General features: G+C 43.1%; 1 protein-coding gene across 2 annotated transcripts in view; it reads left to right on the top strand.

Annotated features, from left to right (window-relative positions):
- KCNQ5 (potassium voltage-gated channel subfamily Q member 5) overlaps window positions 1-22,578 on the top strand; it is a 626,149-nt gene that overhangs the window by 508,011 nt on the left and 95,560 nt on the right. For both annotated transcript variants that reach the window (XM_040261809.1, XM_040261808.1), the window contains exons 6-7: window positions 5,871-5,981; window positions 11,966-12,061. In XM_040261809.1, the coding sequence (XP_040117743.1) occupies window positions 5,871-5,981; window positions 11,966-12,061 (207 nt within the window). The remainder of the gene's footprint in view (window positions 1-5,870; window positions 5,982-11,965; window positions 12,062-22,578) is intronic.

The raw sequence follows: 22,578 nt of genomic DNA, 5'->3' as shown, positions 1-22,578 counted from the left end.
GGAAGTAAAGCTCTTGCTGTTTACAGATGACATGATACTGTTCATAGAAAACCCTAAAGATAGTATCAGAAAATTACTAGAGCTAATCAGTGAATTTAGCAAAGTTGCAGGATACAAAATCAATACACAGAAATCACTTGCATTTCTATATACTAACAAGGAATCAATCCCATTCACCATTGCAACAAAAAGAATTCAATATCTAGGACTAAACTTTCCTAAGGAGACAAAAGAACTGTACACAGAAAATTATAAGACAGTAATGAAAGAAATCAAAGATGACATAAACAGGTGGAGAGATATTCCATGTTCCTGTGTAGGAAGAATCAATATTATAAAAATGACTATACTACCAAATGCAGTCTACAGATTCAATATGATCCCTGTTAAATTACCAATGGCATTTTTTACAAAACTAGAACAAAATATTTCACAATTCATATGGAAACACAGAAGACCCTGAATAGCCAAAGCAGTCTTAAGAAAGAGGAATGGAGCTGGAGGAATCAAGCTTCCTGACTTCAGATTATACTACAAAGCTACAGTCATCAAGACCATATGGTATTGGCACAAAAACAGAAATACAGACCAATAAAACAAGATAGAAAGCCCAGAAAGAAACCCATGTACCTATGGGTAACTTATTTTTGACAAAGGAGGCAAGAATATACAATGAGGCAAATACAGCCTCTTCAATAAATGGTGCTGGGAAAACTGGACAGCTACATGTAAAAGAATGAAATTAGAACACTTCCTAATACCACACACAAAGATAAACTCAAAATGGATTAAAGACCTAAATGTAAGACCACAAACTATAAAACTCTTAGAGGAAAACAGGCAGAACACTCGATGGCATAAATCAAAGCAAGATCCTCTATAACCTACCTCCTAGAGTAATAGAAATGAAAACAAAAGTAAATAAGTGGGACCTGATTAAACTTAAAAGCTTTTGCATAGCAAAGGAAGCTATAAGCAAGGTGAAAAGACAGCCCTCATAATGGGAGAAAATGATAGCAAATGAAACAACTGACAAAGGATTAATTTCCAAAATATACAAGCAGCTCATACAACTCAATACCAGAAAAGCAAACAACCCAATTAAAAAGTGGGAAAAAGACCTAAACAGACATTTCTCCAAAGAAGACATACAGATGGCTAACAAACACATGAAAAGATGCTCAACATCTCTCATTATTAGAGAAATGCAAATCAAAACTACAATGAGATATCACCTCACACCAGTCAGAATGGCCATCATCAAAAAGTCTACAAACAATAAATGCTGGAGAGGGTGTGGAGAAAAAGGAATGCTCTTGTACTGTTGGTGGGAATGTAAATTGATACAGCCACTATGGAAGACAGTATGGAGAGTCCTTTTAAAACTAGGAATAAAACCACCATGTGACCCAGCAATCCCACTCCTAGGCATATACCCTGAGGAAACCAAAATTGAAAGAGACACATGTATCCCATTGTTCATTGCAGCACTATTTACAATAGTTAGAACATGGAAGCAACCTAGATGTCCATCGACAGATGAATGGATAAAGAAATTATGATACATATACACAATGGAATGTTACTCAGCCATAAAAAGGAACACATTTGAGAGCTCTAATGAGGTGGATGAACCTAGAACCTATTATACAGAGTGAAGTGAGTCAGAAAGAGGAAGATAAATATCATATTCTAACACATATATATGGAATCTAGAAAATTGGTCCTGAAGAATTTATTTTCAGAGCAGCAATGGAGAAACAGACATAGAGAATAGACTTATGCACATGGGGAGAGGGAAGGAGAGGGTGAGATGTATGGAAAGGGTAACATGGAAACTTACACTACCATATGTAAAATAGATAGCCAAAGGGAATTTGCTGTATGGCTCAGGAAACTCAAACAGGGGCTTTGTATCAAGTAGAGAGGTGGGAGGGGGAGGGAGATGGGAGGGAGGTTCAGAAAGGAGGGGATGTATGTATACCTATGACTGATTCATGTTGAGGTTTGACAGAAAACAGCAAACTTCTATAAAGCAATTATCCTTCAATTAAAAATAAATTTTAAAAAACAGAAAGAGATGAGATTCATGGTTACAGCAGGTATGGGAGTTGGAGTCGAGGAAGATGGTCAAAAGGTACCAGCTTCCAGTGAGAAGATAAACCAACATCAGGGATGTCAGTACCACAAGGTGACTGTAGGTAACTCTGCTATGTGATACGCAGAAAAGCAAAGAAAGTAAATCCTACGAGTTCTCATCACAAAAAGGAAAGTGTTACCCTTTTATAGTATCTCTGCAGAATGATGGATGTTCACTAACCCTGCTGTGGTCACCATTTCACAGCAAATGTAAATCAAACCACCAAGCTATATGCGTTGAACAGTGATGCACGTCAACCATCCCTTAATAAAACTGGGAAAAGTATAGTAAAAAAGAGGCTGCTACAGAGCCTGATCTACCATAGTGCCCATGAGGACAGAGAGAAGGGAGTGGACTGGGAATATCGGAGCATCGTAACCTGCTGAGGGGTTCAGAGAGGGACCTGTGGGGAAGGAGCAGCAAAGGTTCCTTGAGGCTTCCAATTGAGCAGCCCACACCTGAGGTTTGTGAGATTTTAGTTCCCTAACCAGGGATTGAACCTGGGGCCCTCCAGGAATTCCTGACAGCAGTGTTCTTGATTGGGAAGGGATGCAATTGGCACAGCAGGCTAGGGATAATAGAAATTCTGTCTTAAATGTATTCAGTTTAAATGACTGGGCAGCATCCAAAGAGAAGTATCAGTTGCAGATATGTGGATCCAGAGCTCAGAAGAGTGGTCCACCTTGGAGGTAGAAACTCAGTGTGTTCCTCATAAAAATGGCATTTAAATCTTGAGAACATTTCAGATAACCTGGCAAGAGAGGGAAAAGAAGAGATAGAAGAGAAAGGAAAAATTGAAGAACAGAATTTTTCAAAAAAGAGAAAAAGACCCAGAAGCAAACCTTAAGAATCCAATATTCAAAGGTTGACTGGTGTCGAATAAGCCACGTAAAAGAAGCTGCCAAAGATGTAAAGCTATGACAAACAGCATATTAAAAAGCAGAGACATCACTTGCCAACAAAGGTCTATATAACCAAAGCTGTTTTTTTTCAGTAGTCATGTATGAATGTGAAATTTGGACCATAAAGAAAGCTGAAAGCCAAGGAATTGATGCTTTAGAACTGTGGTGCTGGAGAAGACTTTTGAGAGCCCCTTGAACTGCAAGGAGATCAAACCAGTCAATCCTGAAGGAAATCAATCCTGGATATTCATTGGAAGGACTGAAGCTCCTTTGGCTGTCTAATGCAAAGAGCTGACTCACTGGAAAAGACCCTGATGCTGGGAAAAATTGAGGGCAGGAGGAGAAGGGAATAACAGAGAATGAGATGGTTGGATAGCATCTCCCACTCAAGGACATGAGTTTGAGCAAACTCTGGGAAATAGTGAAGGACAGGGAACCCTGGCATACTGCAGTCCATGGAGCTGCAAAGAGTTGGACATGCCTGAGCAACAGCAACAACAAAGATGTGAAGGGAAAACCATGAAAGTAAGGCAAGAAGAGAGTCTAGGAAGGGTGGTCAGCTGAGCTGGATGCTTTTGGAGGGTTTATAGCACAAAGTGTCCCTTCCATTACCATTTCTGCCTCTCAATAGGCTTCCCTCCTCCCAAAGCTGGGGAAGGTGACATGACCAAGACTGCTGCTGTTAGAAACTGCTGGTGACCCTGTCCCTGTGTCTAACTCTCTTAGTCCTCATTCTCCTTGTTTTCCATGAGCCTGTGACACCAGGGCTCACCTGGTCTTCCGTGACGCTCTCTTCTCCATTGAGTTTCCATTTACATAACCCTTTCCTAGGCCCCTACTTTTGAAACCATATACTCCTCTGGCTTTCCTTTTCCTTCTGCCCCTTAAATGTGTGGGTTTCCTGAGGAAGTGTCCTGCAGCCCTTCTTCACACTCTTTGCTACCTCATGGCTTCACAGAGCTTCCACAGTCACTCAGCACCTGATTCCAAAATCCACATCTCAAGCCAACCTCAAGTCTTCAAAGACTCAGGCTCTCCTTAATTCCTTGCTAATATGGGTTCCCAGGTAGCACTAGTGGTAAGGAACTCACCAGCCAATGCAGGAGATTTTAGAGACAAGAGTTCGATCCCTGGATCGGGAAGATACCCTGGAGGAGAGCAGGGCAACCCACTCCAGTATTCTTGCCTGGAAAATTCCATGGACAGAGGAGTCTGGTGGGCTACAGTCCATGGGACTGCAAAGAGTCAGGCATGACTGAGCTCACACACACACACACACACACACACACACACACACAGAATGTCTAGATCAGCCACATTGAAAGTCACTCATCTCTGCTCCCAAACCCTCTCCTTCTTGTTGTCGTCTTTCTATTTATGGGGCCACATTTTCCACTTGAAATTTTCAAATCTTGTTGGTTTGGTCATCACCTTCCTTCTGGATGATCTATGGATATGCTGCTATTGCTTTTCTTCAGCTTGTCTCTACTCTCCACCTCGTACCATCCCACTTCCACTGTTCTGATTCAATCACCCCATCATTCTACCAGGTCAGGCTTGCATCGTCTGTCCTGGAGTACAGCCAGAACTCTGTTCTAAGGCACACAGGCAGCCCCTGCAGCAGTTTATCATTAGGGAGACAAGACCCAGAGATCATTTCTCAGACACTCCCTGGTCTAGCATTAGCGTAGCTCCAGTGCAGCTAAGTACACATTCCAAAACCCACCCTGTTTATCCCACTGCTGTGCAGCTGTTCATCTGTATCCCCTCCCTGGATCACTCTATCATCTCTGTCTCAGAATATTACCCCTCCTTCAAAGCCTGGGTATGATGACATCTTCCCAACAAAGCTTCTGCAACTCGCCCAAGCTAGTACTAATCTCTTTGAATTTGAGCAGCAGGTTATTTGTGCTTTCAGCGTAATACCTGTCATGCCCTATTTTGTGTGTTAATGATTTGTGTGTGACATACTTCCCTTCTTATGCCCTAATTATCTCAGGACAGGAGCCATGCACCTCTCATTTTTGTTCCACTACAAATCAAAACACGCACCCTACACATACTAGGCCTTCAGGAAATGCCCACCAGGGAAATGAGTGGATAGACTTAATTAACATAAATTATTGTTTTGTATACTGATCCAGTCTTAAAGCTAAAGAATTGATGCTTTTGAACTGTGGTGTTGGAGAAGACTCTTGAGAGTCCCTTGGACTGCAAGGAGATTCAAACAGTCCATTCTGAAGGAGATCAGTCCTGGGTGTTCTTTGGAAGGACTGATGCTAAGCTGAAACTCCAATACTTTGGCCACCTCATGCGAAGAGTTGACTCACTGAAAAAGACTCTGATGCTGGGAGGGATTGGGGGCAGGAGAAGAAGGGGACGACAGAGGATGAGATGGCTGGATGGCATCACCAGCTCAATGGACATGAGTTTGAGTGAACTCCAGGAGTTGGTGATGGACAGGGAGGCCTGACGTCCTGCAATTCATGGGGTCGCAAAGAGTCGGACACGACTGAGCGACTGAACTGAACTGAACTGAACTGAAAGCCATGGTGCTATCATTCCTGTATCACTGATGGTTATCCACTTGCTAATCTAGCCTTTCTTTGAATGCACTTAGGAAAGATGGAAAATCGTGTTATAAGGGAGGAACAAGTATGTAGGTTACTCCCTTCCTTAAGCAAAGGGTTCTGTTATGTGTCATGGAAAATTAAAGCACAGTAATAAAATGCGCCAGCCAGACTGCTTGAATAATGATTTAGTGGAAACTGTTCGTGAGTCCTGACTTTCAAGTACTTAAGCTGCACGTCCTGTTTGTTTGTTTTTAGATAACATTGACCACGATCGGTTATGGAGACAAAACCCCCCTGACGTGGCTGGGAAGGCTGCTGTCAGCAGGCTTCGCACTCCTGGGCATTTCTTTTTTTGCACTTCCCGCTGTGAGTATCTTTGCAAAAATTAAGCACTTCCAGTTGGATTGTAGAGGTTTACTAGCATGAGCTTCCTTTAAACAGTATGCCCTGGAACACAGCTATATGTTTACTGGTATCATTTTTCTGATATAATGTTGACTTTTCTACATGTAGCTAGTTGGATAATTTATAAAAATGGTCTTCCCTTGGAGACATTTAACCCAAAAGTTTTCTACCAGCTGGGGCTTTAGGATCTGATAATAATTCAGGTGGCATCACCTCTCAGTCAACATGCTCCTAATACATTGAAAATAGGTGTAAAGAGTTAAAGCTGTCCCCCTCTTAAACTGATGGCTCCGGTTAAGTGTGTGAGGTGTGAGCTACTGAAGAGATTCATGTGCCCACGTGGAGTGTTTACCTCTTCGGATCCACTCGAGTGAGAAGCACATGGATTTAAAGGTCTTTAAAATGTCAGATGATTTATTGTTTGTGTCATCATTGATTTTTGTTAACCACCAGTTTCTGTATCGTATCAGAATGAAGAGCACACTTATCTTCTCTTAAGCTTTTGATTATTTTCCCCTGAGTGGATGAAGCCTGTCTTTCTGGTTGTTTTATCCTCTTGTGTCTTCAAAGGCAGTTCGTGAAAATATTTATTACAATTTGCCTCCATCCCCAAGCTCTCTCTTTCACTCACTCCACCCCTCGTGGGGGAAAGGAGCCCAGAAGCAGGCGTGTTAGAGCCGCGGTCGCCGTGCTGCTTAAGGAAACGGCGCCTCCATCTTGCTCCAGACACAGGCAGGCTCACTTCTCAGCCTCAGCCCCAGAGACCCCAGGGCACCCCTCCAAGGAGCCAAGGGGGTGGGGCCTTCAGCACCACAGGCTGAGGTTCCTGGAGCTCCACCTCTGCCTGAGTCCTTTGTCCTTCCCATGACCAGTGCTCAGCTCCAGGCTGACTGGCTGGTTGCACCCCAGACCACCCAAAGTCAGAGAAGGGTCCCCAGGGACCATGCACGAGCTCAGGTATCAGATCTCACTTTGAATTCGGGTTCGGTCCCATGCTCCCCAAGTGTGACTGTGTTGGTTTGCTAGGACTGCTGTAACAAGGTGTCACAGACTATCTGGCTTGACCTAACATAGTTCAATTGTCTCGTGGTTCTGGAACTTCCCTGGTGGCTCGCATGGTAAAGTGTCTGCCTACAATGCGGGGGACCCGAGTTCGATCTCTGGGTCAGGAAGATCCCCTGGAAAAGGAAATGGCAACCCCCTCCAGTAATCTTGCCTGGAAAGTCCCGTGAATGGAGGAGCTTAGTAGGCTATAGTCTATGGGGTCACAAAGAGTCGGACACGACTGAGCGACTTCACTTTCTTTCTTTCTCATGGTTCTAGAGGTGAAAGTTGAAAACCAAGGAGCTGGCAAGGCTGGTTCTTTCCAAGGCCCCCAAAGGAGAGATGTGTCCAGGCCTGATGGACGCCATCTACTCCCTCTGTCTCCCTCTGTCCATGGCCAAGTCTCCTCCAAAAAGCACACCAGCCACACTGGGTTAGGGCCCACCCTATGAGCTCACTGGAACTTGATCACCTGTGTAAAGACCTTTTCTCCAGATAAGGTCGTACCCTGAGGTCCTGGGGATTAGGACTCCAACCTGTAAATTTGGACACAAGTCAGCCTATGACAGACCCTGAGTACATTTATTAATGTCATATATGAAGAGTTATTGCACCCAAAGAAAGTTTTTGAAGATCAATGATATAAGTCAAGTGTTTGTCATGAAGAAAAGTTTTACAATATATATGTGTTTCCTGCTGAGACAAAGTGGAAAAAAAGACAGAAAGCCTCTATCCATGCAGAGTCATGTGAATTCAGCAACCTCAGCCATGTAGAACAGACACCCATGTGACAACCAGATTCTCTACCAGAAAACACTTTACAAACAGCAAAATGCAGTCTTGTGCTTTTTTTCCCAAAATAATGGCACTGGAGATCTGCCCCTGTTGGGTTTGATACTCATCCTGAGGCCACATGTATAACAGCCCATGTGATCCCTCAAAGAATCACAGACATGGTGGAGGCCACGTCGGGGCAATTCACTCGCGGGGCAACAGTGTCTGCCATCTTCCCAGGAGAGATCAAAGTCTTTCATTACCTTCGCTTCATTTAGAGGAAAGTCTGATAAGGTGAGTTCTGTAGTTTCGCACTTCTTGGAGGATTATAAACAGCATTGTGGAAGTAGGCTGGCAGAACAGACATTACACCATGAAGAGATAATAGCAAGGGATGGAAAAGAGAGCCTGTAAGAAGAGAGCAGAGACAAGTGTTCAAAGGTGTAAAGACCTGGGCCAGTTCGCATGAAGGTCAGCCATCTCCAAGCACTGCCTGCATCTCATCCAGCAGGTTGCCTGTCTCCATCCTGAATCCCTGGACCATCATGGCAGAGTCAGTTGTATTGCTGTTAGGTTAAGGGGCAGAGACTAATTAATCATTCTTGAGAAGCTTTCCCAATACAGTGTTAAGATTTTTTATGCAAATTAAATCAATTTGTGTTGGAAATCAAAGTCTCACTCACCCATAGCATCCCCTCACAGGGCCAAGCAGAGTAGACTTTACCATGGAGAATTTCACTGCAACCTCACGGTAGGTGCTGGGTTCTTACTGAATGAATGAAAGATGGTTCATGTTTACCTTTAATAATAAAAAAAAAAAAGGTGGCCAGAAACAGCAGTATGTCCAGTGCACTTGCCAGCAGCAGTGGTGTCGGATTGAAATTAGGGGAACACGGGCACTTTGCTAAGAAAGTCAGAATGGATGCTGGGCCTGCCTTCCACCCAGAAAAGAAAGGGCCAAGAGAGAGAAGAACCTTCCCTGTCTTTCCCTGGAAGTGGGATTCTCCTGTACACCACAGAGGCATTCTCCTGCACATCACAGAGGCATGCCAGCCACTACCTCAGCTGGGGTCTGTTTCCCTGAGGCCGCATCCCAGGGCCTCAAGATAAGGAGAGTTCTCCTGTATTCTCGGCCAAGAAGCACGAGTGGCATAAGTCTCCACTGCCTTGGAGGGACTGTCTCCACCTGCAGACCCTTGCTTCCCTCTTGCTGAGAATATCTTTAACCTGTTTGCCAATACAGGGTACAAATCAGCTCTTTTAACCTGCAGGATAACAAGGGATAAATATTTTAAATATTTGCCAAGATGTCTTATTTCTACCTGATGTTTATGGAGAACTTCTAAAACTTAAAACCTCAAAGATTATCTCACCTTAGGAAATGAATTAAATCGAAACAGTTTCTGAGAATGTGTCTCTGTCGGTCTCGATATTTGAAGGGATGGCACGTTAGCTATATTTTACGCAGCAGGCTTTATTTTTAACAGACCTGTGTTTCTGTATATGAACTGAGGGCTGAGGGAGATGGAGGAGGACTGGACAGGAGCCGTAACCAGACAATGAGCAGAGCTGCTGTCATGACTGCGGTAATGTACAGTCTGGCTCAAGAGGCCTGCAGCCCACGTTTGCCATCCACTAGTGTGTGTTTCTGAGCCATGCCAGTGTGATTTTCACCACATTTTAGCTTGGTTGGCAGGTGCTCAGTTTGTGTTATGCAGGGCCTGTCTTCATTTTCCAAAAGGGATTTAACTCTGAACCTCATATTTACATAATGAATGCTCAAAAATAGTAGCCATTGCTGTTAATTCAATTTCTACAAAAACTAAATTATGCTTCCTATGAGTGGATTATACACATCTATGCATGTAATATAAATACATAATATAAATATATGCTATAAATTCTGCTGTTTCATAGTCTCTTATGTGTTTAAGCTTCATGAAAAATGACATTAAAAGGAAAATAAATAAACCTTTCCAAAATGGTCTTAAGGAACAGAAGGAAATTTTGGAGTTGTGAATAACTAAGAGTTGATTTGGATTTGGAAACAGAAGACCATTTTTATCACCTCTAAATGGAGGGAGATGTTAAAATCCACGAATAAAATCCTACAAACCAGGTTTTCATAAAGCTTCGTTTGTTCAGTCACAACCTGTGTGAGATGAGAACCTCAGACAGAATGAGACAGTCGCTGAGAAAGAGTGATGGAAAACAGACCCTATGACGTCGTTTCTAATTTCACAGTGCAGTCGTGCGTCCTGATTGATGAGGTAGTCTCTCACTGCTCATTAACGGCAATAGTACCATTGTATAACTGTATTTAAACATAACTGCGTTATTTATTATCTGGTTATCATCACAGAGGTACTCAGAATGGTGGAATTTCAAGGAGAATTCTCCAGCATTCTCACCTGGAAAATCCCATGGACAGAGGAGCCTGGCAGGCTAATACAGCCCATGGGGTCGCCAAAGTCGGACATGACTTAGCGACTAAACTGCCTCAAGATAAGGAGAAAGAGTAAAGGTTATCTAGAGCCCCAAAATATCCTCCTCAAGCTGTCATCCACTGAGACCTAACACGTCACAAGGATGAGACGTACCACCCCCTCAGACAGCCCTTTGAGTGACTTCAAACACATAAAGAAAAGAAAAACAGCCGTCCCTTACCTATGGCAAGGAACCGACTCATAGCTCGTAAGATACCCGACTGTAACCTAAGAGTTAGATTCCTTTAATAAAAAGCTAATAATTTATAGCTAGCAAGTAAAATCCCAGCCTCAAAAGCAGAGGGACTCTGCTTCCCACACCAATAAAGTGGAGACTGAGAGACAAAGCCCAGAGACTGAACTGAGGGAACTCTGAAGCCAGCCTCAACCTGAGGCTGACATGAAGCATCTTGATTCCACAAATTTCAACCAAAGCAAACTGAAAATAGGGGATATATCAAGATAGCGGGATTTTGGCAGATGGAGACACTATGCAGAAATAGGCAAACCAGCCAAAAAGCCAGTATAAACACAGAAGGATCAGGCTAGTTTTACCAGCCCCCAGACATAATGGGTGAGCCAAAACCAAGAAGGCAAGGCATGCTCCGAGTGTTAAGAGTCTTGAGGATTAAGACCCAGGAGAGGGGCTTCCCTGGTGGCTTGGTGGTAAAGAATCTGCCTGCCAATGCAGGAGACACAGGTTCAGCCCATAATCCAGGAAGATCCCACGTGCCAAGGAGCAAATAAGCCCATGCACCACAGCTACTGAGCCTGGGCTCGAGCCCACGGGCCTGGAGCCCACGCTCCACAACCAGAGAAACCACTGCAGTGAGAAGACCAAGAACCACAACTATAGTAGCCCCCACTTGCTGCAGCTAGAGAAAGCCCTCACAGTAATGAAGAGCCAGCGCAAACAAAAACTAACTAATGAGTGAATCAATTAACTTTAAGAAGCAAAGAATTGGGAGGATAAGTATGTGCTTTGCATTGACCCATGCTCTCATCTTTACTGGACAAATAGGCAAAATGGAAACATCTCCAAGCCTGAGTGTCTTTGTGGCTCGTCTACACAACTGTCCTTCCCCACTTGCTTTCCTTTGGTAGGTGTAGAATTATAGCATCATGAACAGATGCTAAAATTTAATAAGATCATTCCCCCACCCTTTCATGAACGGAAAGTATAAACTGTAGTAGTTGCCATCAGCATGCTAAAATAGCTCTCAAGTCCACATCCACGAGACAGTAACAGCTCAAGATTTTAAATCCCCCTCATCTGTCACTGGACAGGCCTTTTCTCTAACTTAGGTGTAAAGAAACGCCACAGAGAGGGCCACGCAAAGGCATTTTTTATTTGGAATTGTGGGGCCTCCTCCTACACCCTAGGAGACTGGAGTGCAGCACCTGGTGGTTTCCTGAAGGACAGACATCAAGACCTGTTTTTTGTCCAACCACTTGCCATTGGACAGTGGCATAATAATAGAGGGAATCATGTTTGTTTAATAAGTAATGAGATTATGGACAGGTTGCATACTGTCATTTCTCAGACTCTTCTTAAAGGGTTGTTTTTTTTAAATATTTGTATTATTTAATGATGCTTTGGGGGGAATTTTTTTAAAGCACTATTTCTGTATTTTGTGACAGGGCATTCTTGGCTCAGGTTTTGCATTAAAAGTACAAGAACAGCACCGCCAGAAACATTTTGAGAAAAGACGGAACCCAGCTGCCAACCTCATTCAGGTAAATGTCAGTGCACCAGGAACACGGCCCTCCCTGCAGGGGTACTGGGTTGGGAACCATGCTCTCTGTGGCCTCACTTGCAAGAGCTACCCTTTGGTTTAGTTTTTAAACATGAAGCTAGAACTTATTGCATAGTCTTGGATTTGGTCATGGGCTCCCCACTCCCAAACAGAAAAAATAATATCTATTTTGAGTCAATGGTCCATGCTTTGTTTGCATTCATTAACCATGCCAGCAAGGCCACAGGGCCTCGTTGGTGGTTCAGTGGTAAAGAACCTGCCTGCTCATGCAGGAGACCCAGGTTCGATCCCTGGGTCAGGAAGATCCCGTGGAGAAGGAAATGGCAACCCACTCCACTATCCTTGCCTGGAGAATCCCATAGACAGAGGAGCCTGGCAGGCTACAGTCCATGGGGGTCCCAGAGAGTCGGACACGACTTAGCAACTACACAGCAACAACAACAAGAAAAGCCACACAGATGTTAGCAAGGCTGTGCTGCTCCCGGAATGGCCTAGTTTCATGAACTAGTTGGTGAAACACCGTTGATCATTCAGGATGGGGCAGAAAGCCTGCACTGTACTCACCTTCTGCAGCCAGGTGTGTGTGGCTGTTCTGAAGAACATTTATTCAGAATGTCAAGGTTTAGTACTTGGGGGATCACGTTTAATGCTGTCTAGAGCAATAACTAGAAATACTTCTTTTAGAAACTGGTGTTATGGAGTCCATCAGTGTCTGAGCACACCGAAAAGTGAAAGTTGCTCAGTCGTCTCCAACTCTTTGCAACCCCGTGGACTTAGTCCATGGAATTTTCCAGGCCAGAATACTGGGGTGGGCAGCCTTTCCCTTCTCCAGGGGATCTTCCCAACCCAGGGATCGAACCCAGGTCTCCCACACTGCAGGCAGATTTTTTACTAGCTGAGCCACAAGGGAAGCCCTTGAGCACCTTACCTGAAGCTAACTCATAATGTATAGGTTGTTCGGCATTTAATCTTCTTTTTAATAACTCAGGGTTTGCTTCATCAGTAAAGGAATGCTTCTCTTTTGTCCTCCATATCTCTGGGGAGCAGAACCACCCTGGAAAACAGGTTAAAAATCACTAAATATGTTTTCCTCTGGATCCATGCTGTGGAGTTCATATTTAATTACAGCAGAGATGATTGTGTAATATCCTCCCTGCCAGGCGGCAGATGACCCAAAGCTACAGAACCGGAGGCTCTGGGGTGGTGGCTGTGGTTTCTGCAACAGGAACAAGCACATTGTTCCCACTTACACTGTGGGTTCTGGGAGAGGGAGGGGGTCAGCGGCCACGACACAGCAGCCCTTCTGCAGCCTTTGCTTGTGGCTGTGATGCTGGCACCTCCTGCAGAGGTGAGCTGAGGGGAGGGGGTGCTCAGCAACATCAGGAAGGGAGTCCATCTGTTTCTGTGGCGACATGAGGGTGTCAGTGTTTAAACAAAGCTGTTCCCTGACTCCTAATGCAAACCACTGAGGGGCTCTAGTTTTTAACTTTCCAGGATTTTTTCTTTATTTTTTTTTTTTTTTACTTTACAATATTGTATTGATTTTGCCACACATCAACATGAATCTGCCACGGTTGTACACGTGTTCCCAATCCCAAACCCCCCTCCCATCTCCCCCCTGACACCATCCCTCCGGGTGATCCCAGTGCACCAGCCCCAAGCATCCTGCACCCTACATCGAACCTAGACTGGCGATTCGTTCCTTATATGATATTATACATGTTTCAGTGCCATTCTCCCAAATCATCCCACCCTCTCCCTCTCCCACAGAGTCAAAAAGACTGTTCTATACATCTGCGTCTCTTTTGCTGTCTCGCATACAGGGTTATCGTTACCATCTTTCTAAATTCCATATATATGCATTAGTATACTGTACTGGTGTTTTTCTTTCTGGCTTACTTCACTCTGAAATCGGCTCCAGTTTCATCCACCTCCTTAGAACTGATTCAAACTTTCCAGGTTTTAAAGGGGCACCAAAGATACAGTAAACTCTGTTTTCCTGAAGGAAAGATCCCTGAATAGCAGGAGTTTAAGATCTGAGGCCAAATGATGAAGGATGGTAAAGGAGAGTGTCCGCACCCCAGAGCACACAGAAAATACCCAACAGCAAGCCCCCACCCTGTGGAGCTTAACTGACCATAAGGTGTCCCCACATGTCTAATGCATTTTTCTCCTTGCTGCTTTTCTCTTTCGACTCCTCTTTCATGTATTCATCTTTTAGTTCTTAAAGGATGCTTTCTAGCCTGTGAGCACAGAGTTACTCCCTGGGTTCCTTGCATCCATTTGAGCACAAGCCCTGTCCACCTGGGGAACAGATAACACGCATTACACACACCTGATCTCAGGAGCACAGCCATGCTGTTGGCGTGGATAATGATCAAACTTATTGAAGATCCTTGTGAAATTGTTTTATTCGCTTTTTTATTTTGTATGTTTTCTCAATCAATATGTGTTCAAAGTACAGACACTTCTGTGTACAGATCCTTGATATTTGTGGATATGAAAGGGGACTCTGTCCAAAAACATCTTGGGCCATCCGCAGTCCTGTTGGAAAGTGAGGCCCCTGCCGAGTTTCTGAGGCTCGGATCCCTTGTGATGACAGAGCTGACAGCTGTGCCCCAACACAGTTGCCAGTAGCTGCAGGTGGCTGCTTACATTTCAGCTCCTGGATGGAACCAACCACATCTCAGGTGTTCACTAGCCAGATGCTGGCTATCGTACTGTATGAGACAGATACAGAGAATAATAGGAGGGAATTTCTGGCCTAACTCATCATTATTAACTAATAAATTGTGGGGGAAAAAATTTTCCAATTGAACTTGAAAACAGATTACATTTCCTGCAAGAAATCTCTGGGCCAGAGGCATTTCTATGCCAAGAGTGATACAGAGCTAGGCCAGAACAGCCTTGGACGTCACCCATAGGAAGCAACGGGGCTGATTGCAAAGTTTACTTAAATATCTAGGTTTTTATTTTATGGAACAGAGTAAGGTAACATATACTGTGATCAATAATTGAACTTGCACCAAGATAGGCAACAGTGGAGTAAAATCCTCTTTTTTTTTAATAACTTAAAGCTCTATGTGTTATTCTAAACAAAAAAGAATTTAAAATGAAAAGCTCTAAATGTTGAAGAATACCTTTAAACCTAATCATAGTTTCATAAATCAAAGTGGATTCTACCAATTTAAAAAGCAATTGTTGCCCTGTCCAAATGTAATTAATTTATTCAGTCCAAATGTAATTAATTAATTTATTCAGTTCAGTTTAGTCACTCAGTCATGTCAAACTCTTTGAGACCCCATGGACTGCAGCACACCAGGCTTCCCTGTCCATCAGCCAACCCCTGGAGCTTACTTAAACTCATGTCCATTGAGTCAGTGATGCCATCCAACCATCTTATCCTCTGTCATCTCCTTCTCCTGCTGCCTTCAGTCTTTCCCAGCATCAGGGTCTTTTCAAATGAGTCAATTCTTTGCATCAGGTGGCCAAAGTATTGGAGCTTTAGCTTCAGCATTAGTCCTTCCAATGAATATTCAGGACTGATTTCCTTTAAGATGGACTGGTTGAATCTCCTTGCAGTCCAAGGGACTCTCAAGAGTCTTCTCCAACACCACAGTTCAAAAGCATCAGTTCTTCAGCACCCAGCTTTCTTTATACTCCAACTCTCGCATCCATATATGACCACTGGAAAAACCATAGCTTTGACTAGATGGACCTTTGTTCGTGAAGTAATGTCTCTGGTTTTTAATATGCTATCTTGGTTGGTCATAGCTTTTCTTCCAAAGAGTAAGCGTTTTTCAATTTCATGGCTGCAGTCACCATCTGCGGTGATTTTGGAGCCGAAGAAAATGAAGTCTGTCACTGTTTCCATTGCGTCCCCATCTGTTTGCTGTGAAGTGATGGGACTGGATGCTATGATCTTAGATTTCTGAATGTTGAGTTTTAAGCCAGCTTTTTCACTCTCCTCTTTCACTTTCATCAAGAGGCTCTTCAGTTCCTCTTCACTTTCTTCCATAAGGGTGGTGTCATCTGTTATTGATATTTCAGATTCTTGATATTTCTCCTGGAAATCTTGATTCCAGTTTGTGCTTCATCCAGCCTGACATTTTGCATGATGTACTCTGCATGTAAATTAAAAAAAGCAGGGTGACAACATGCAGCCTTGACGTACTCCTTTCCCAATTTGGAACCAGTCTGTTGTTCCATGTCCAGTTCTAACTGTTGCTTCTTGACCTGCATACAAATTTCTCAGGAGGCAGGTAATGTGGACTGGTATTCTCATCTCTTTAAGAATTTTTCACAGTTTGTTGTGATCCACACAGTCAAAGGCTTTGACATAGTCAATAAAGCAAAAGTTTTTCTTTTTTGATGATCCAAGGGATGTTGGCAATTTGATCTCTTGTTCCTCTGCCTTTTCCAAATTCAGCTTGAATTAATTTATTAGATTCAAAAATAATAATAAAATTATTAAATATGTTCATTGTTTTTCCTTGCTGTAACCCCTAGTCAGGGCTTTATGCTTTGATTATAGATTATTGGAATTTATTTGAAGCATGCTTTAGATTAAAAAGCAAGCTTCACTTGCTGATCCATCCATTTTCCTACCCAATTAACCTACCTTGGTTTGCTGATCACACAAAGCATCAAGACCAAGACCAGTCTCATCTGTTTGGGGCCAGAGTTGCTGTCTGTGTAAAGGGCACTGGAGAGGCCCAGAATGCTCTGTCATTCGGACAGCAAGGCAACTAAATTAACAGCATTTCAGGGTTTTATATAAAAGTTTAAAACTTCAGCAGCTTGCAACAGATTTAGTTGCATCAATGTCTTTGCATGATTCATTTAAGTTAACGTTTCCTTTCAAGTAGACCTGTCTGGGAAAAGAAAGCAACTATCAGTGATGTTTAGAATACCTACCCAATGCCACCACTCGTATTAATAATGTCTGAGACTTGTGATGTGCCTCTTGCTGTGCAGTGTGTTTCTACTCCATTCTGTCACTTGATCCCCAGGACAAGCCTAGAAAGAGGTAGGACTCAAGTCCTTGGTGTTGGAATCTGAATTCCAGAGTGCTGGATGTATCCAGTGCCTCATAGATACATCTCTGAAGCCTGGGGATTAGTATTTCAAGGTCCTTCAGAAGTTCCATGTGAGGAGTTTCCTTCTAGAGAGATTGCACCAGTTCAGGGTGGAGCCAAGGTACTCTGTAGGAAACAAAGACAGGTGGATGAAATAAGTTTGTGAAATGAATGCTGACAGGGGGCTTATTTTCCTGAGGGAAGAGATAGAAGATGCTGTTCTGGGGTTTCTCTGGGGGTCTAGTGGTTGAGAGCGCCCCTTGCAGTGCAGGGGACACCAGCCCTATTCCTGGCCTGGGAAGGCCCTGCATGCCGTGGAGCAGCTGTGCCCATGTGCCTAACAGCTGAAGCTCACGTGCCCGAGAGGCTGTGCTCAGCAACAGAAGCCACTGCACTGAGCAGCTGTGCATTTCCCCCACTCTACCAGGAAGTAGTTCCCCATCAGCACAGCTAGAAAAAGCCTGTGCAGAAACAAAGACTCAGCACACTTAAGAAGTACACAAAATACTTTCAGAAAAGAATTGCAATTATATATATTTATAAAAAAGATGCTGTTCTGGAGAAATGAGTTGGCCCCAAAGAAAAGCAAACTGTATGTTGAAACTTTGGCTCCCTTCCATGAAAGAATTGAGCCTTTATCCTGTTACTCTAAAGTGATGCCCCTAAAGTAAACTCAGACCACTGACACAGAGCTTGTACATCTTTTGTAATGCTGCAGTCATAAAGAAGGACAGATGCTGAAAAAAAATCATCCTAGATATGAAAAACATGACTTCAGAAAAAAAGAAAACAGAAAAGGAGATAAAACTGAAAACCTAGCAAAGTAGAATAAAAAGAGATGAAAAAAGAAACAAAAAAGTCAGAAATTTGGATAACCATTCCAGATCAAATATTCAGGCAACATAAATACTTCACGAAGAGTACAGGGAAACTGAAGGTAGCATTTTGTCAAAGAAATTTCATATTCTGGATCTCCAGAACTGAAGGACAGGAGTGGCCACAGTAAAAGACCCCTCCACCCCTGCAAGGGCTCAGCACTGACAACAAAAAGCTTCACAGGATACCCTTGTGAAATATGAGAACTCTTGCAAGAAAGTGAATCCTAAATGCTTTCTGAGCAGAACATACCCAAAGGGTCCTGAATCTATATTGCATGGATTTCTCATTAGTAATCTTAAAATTAGAAGACAGTGTAACAATGGTTTCAAAATTGTGGAGGAAAACTATTTCCAATGTAGAATTTTTTATCCAGCTGTAATATTCATGGAGTGTGACAGTCACATAAAGACATTTTCAGATATGCAAAATCTCAACATTTTACCTACCATTTACCCTTACGCAAGAAGCCAATATATATATTTTACATTTTCCTTATCCATTCATCTGTTGATGGCCACTTGGCTTGTTTCCATGTCTTTAATTGGCTACACAGCTGTAAGCGGGATTGCTAAATCATACGGCAGTTGTTTTTAATTTTCTGAGGAACCTCCATACCGGTTTTCTTTGCAGTGTATGTATGTATATATGTTGCAACAACACAGATGGACCTTGTTATTATACCAAGCGAGAGAGCCAGGCAAAAAGACAGATACTACATGGTCTCACTTATATGTAGAATCCAGAGTTATTTTTTAAATGTCCATCTAGAAACAGAAGCAAAAAGTGATTGCCAGGAGCTGGAAGGTGGGGAAATAGGATAAAAGGGTACAAGCTCTCAGCTATAAGAATGAATAAGTTCTGAGGATCTATGTGAAACATGGGGACTGTCATTGATAACCATGTTTTATAACTGAACTTTGCTACAATTGTAGAACTTAAATGTTCCACACCAAAAAGAGACAAATATGTGAGTTGATGGATTGCCTAGATGAAGGAGATTCTTTCAAAAGTATACATACATTAAACCATCATGATGTAAACTTTGAAGATTTCACAATTTTATAAGTCAATTATACCTCAATAAAGCGGAAGTCCAAAAAGAAGAAGGAGGAGAAGGAAAAGCTGCTTGAATTGATCCTCCAAAACAAGGAGATGAACCAAGAGAGGAAGGAAACATGGGATCCAGGAAACAAGAGATCCCACACAGGAAGGAGAGCCACGGAGCCAGGGAGCTCAGGGCAGGTCTGGGGAGAAGTCATCAGGGAGACACAGTGCACTCACAGCTTTCTCAACATAGCTGATGAGTAGAACTTTAGAGTTCTGTTTTGCCTCATAGATACATAAAGGCAAATCAATAAATTAAAATAGGGTAATACTAACTCTACAAAGTCTACCTAGACAGTATAATAAAAAGCAGAGACATTACTTTGTCAACAAAGGTCCATCTAGTCAAGGCTATAGTTTTTCCAGTGGTCATGTATGGATATGAGAGTTGGACCATAAAGAAAGCTGAGTGCCAAAGAATTGATGCTTTTGAACTGTGATGTTGGAGAAGACTCTTGAGAGTTCCTTGGATTGCAAGGAGATCCAAACCGTCCATCCTAAAGGAAATCAGTCCTGAATATTCATTGGAAGGACTGATGCTGAAGCTGAAACTCCAATACTTTGGCCACCTGATGCAAAGAACTGACTCATTTGAAAAGACTCTGATGCTGGGAAAGATTGAAAGCAAGAGGAGAAAGGGACGACACAGGATGAGATGGTTGGATGGCATCACCGACTCAATAGACATGAGTTTGAGTAAACTCCAGGAGTTGGTTGATGGACAGGGAGGCCTGGTGTGCTGCAGTCCATGGGGTCCCAAGGGTCAGACACGACTGAGTGACTAAACTGAACTGAACTGAACTCTACAAAAAGCCAAAATTAATTATACAGGAAAGAAAATAGTAGTCAACGGTACATCACATTTCTGAGCTAGGAACCGTAGTTATGTGGTCAAATAACGCAAGCATAAACACTTAACTGAAGTTAACTGAAAGTTAACTAGAATTAACTAAAAATTGTCAGTAGGATGAGAGCAGGGGCATGTGTGTACATGGCTGTGTCTTTATATTCTATGGTAAGAAAATTAAAAACCTCAAAGAGGTATGAGAGCAATCCCTAAAATAAGGATTCTTAAAATTAAAAGCAAAAGCTATAAAAATTGAAGGGATTGCCATTAAAGAACAAAAATGAGTGAGAAGTAAATTGGGGGAAAAAAAAAGAGATGACTGGTTTTTACCCTAAATATTTTTGTTCTCCAGCTCCTTAAATTCTGTACCTTGAAAAATTGTTCCATGTTAGTTATACCTTTGGATGATCAGCCACAATTAAGATTTCCAGAAATAATTAAATGTGCCATAGCTATAATACTCCAGACAGTACAAACTACTAAATCCTCCCTAAAGCATAATTACACTGACATGGTGCTCACCATTAGAGACCAGAGTTTGAACTTGTTTGGCTGCCTCAAGCCTCAGGTTGCATGGTAAATGGTGAACCTGGCTTTCATTTGGCTTCTTGCCAACTCATCCGTGAGAGTGTGTGTGCTATATAAATTAAGTCCCTCAGGGCAATTTCTTGCTAACCACCGTGTCATTTTAGCCTTGAAGAGAGGAGCCCTGGCTCCTGGATCACGTGGCTGTGGCCTTGGGTTCAGCTCCAAGAAGCGATTAGCTGAGGAAGAACTGAGGAGAGGACAGAGGTTTTGGAGGGTGAGAATAATAGACTCGCTCTGCTGCCACTTTGATTGCTGACTAGCATCAGCCCTCAGGCAGGGGCCACTGGCTTCCCTGTTCTCCCATTTACAATATATTTTCAGGAGAAGCATAATGGAGGGAATAGAGGTTAGCTGTTGAGATAAATTTGATAGAAAAAGAGTAAGAAGCCAGATCTCATTGTTAAGAAAATGTTCAATTTTCTAAGAGTGGCCTCTTTTGCCCCTAGTTCTTTATAACATTGGCAGGTAATGTCTTGGTCCTTTTTTTTTTTTTTTGTCATACTGTTGTTTCAGATTTTTTTCACTTTTATCTAATAATGCTCAGACCTGCTGTGTACTTCTTACTTCTACATGAGTCCTTCTTCCAAAGTATCTGAGTTCACATACATCCGACTCCTTCCATGAAAGTTGTCTTATTAAAGCCACGTGGGTGGGGATGGCCTTCCCTAGCCTTCCCTGTAGAAGCTGTTGTTCACTCACTCAGTCATATCCAGCTCTTTGTGACCCCATGGACTGCAGCACGCCAGGCTTCCCTTCACTAGCTCCCAGAATATGTTCAAATTCATGCCTATCAAGTCGGTGATGCCATCCAACCATCTCATCCTCTGTCACCCGCTTCTCCTTCTGCCTCAAATCTTTCCCAGCATCAGGGTCTTTTCCAATCAGTTGGCTCTTTGCATCAGGTGGCCAAAGTATTGGAGCTTCAGCTTCAGCATCAGTCCTTCCAATGAATATTCAGGGTTGATTTCCTTGAGGATTGACGAGTTTGATCTCCTTGCAGTCCAAGCGACTCTCAAGAGTCTTCTCTAGCATCACAGTTTGAAAGCATCAATTCTTCGGCTGCAATAATAAAACCATGTGTCATTACTGATTACTCTATATCAACTTGTAGATGGTGTTTGTACAGGATTTGCCAAAATTAATGTTTCAAGATGATACAATAATTGCTTTGTTCTCTATAAGATGCCATGATGCAAAGCATAAGTCTTGAAAGATTTGTAGGTTATATCAACATGAGCTGTGTGAGGAAGGCTCTGGGCAAGGAAGTAGCATCAATTATTTAAACCTTTCTCAATAACATAAAACCCCTCAGGTCCTACCATATATTTCCCCACTTTTTTATATCACTCTGGAGCATATTATTGAAGGGTAAGGTGCTTGAGGAAGGCAGCACAGCTCCTAGAAAACTGCGCTGCCTGTCTCCAGCAACCAGCGGAAGGGCAGAGCAGGCCAGCACCCCAGGGTCCCAGGGTCCCCCCCTGCCCCAGGGAAGCTCTGCACTGCCTGCTAACAGCAAGGATAGGCTCCCCTGCTTTTGTACTTTGGGGAAGTAGAAGCACACAGTATGTACCCTTCTGTGTCTTGTTTCTCTTCTCAACAGTATTCGTGTAAAGTTCATCCACGTTGTTGGGCAGAGTTACAAGTGGACGGTTCCTGTGTGACGCTCCACTGTGTTAACATGCCACAGCCCACCTGTTCATTGTCCTGACAGCTGCTTAAACATCCCCGACTTTGGTTTATTGGGAAGGCTTCCAAGGTGGCTCTAGTGGTAAACAACTTACCTGACAAAGCAGGAGACATGAGAGACGCGGGCTCTGTCCCTGGGTCCGGAAGATCCCCTGGAGGAGGGCATGGCAACCCACTCCAGTATTCTTACCTGGAGAATCCTGCGGACAGAGGAGCCTGGTGGGCTACAGTCCATAGAGTCACAAAGAGCTGGACACGACTGAAGCAACTTAGCCTGCACGTACACTGTGTAGACATAGAAAACAAACAAACCTA

This window comes from Oryx dammah, unplaced genomic scaffold (genome assembly GCF_014754425.2).
Source record: "Oryx dammah isolate SB20612 unplaced genomic scaffold, SCBI_Odam_1.1 HiC_scaffold_19, whole genome shotgun sequence".
Lineage (NCBI taxonomy): Eukaryota > Metazoa > Chordata > Mammalia > Artiodactyla > Bovidae > Oryx > Oryx dammah.
Note: the sequence above shows the minus strand (reverse complement) of the source record. Positions and strands in the feature narration are given on the sequence as shown.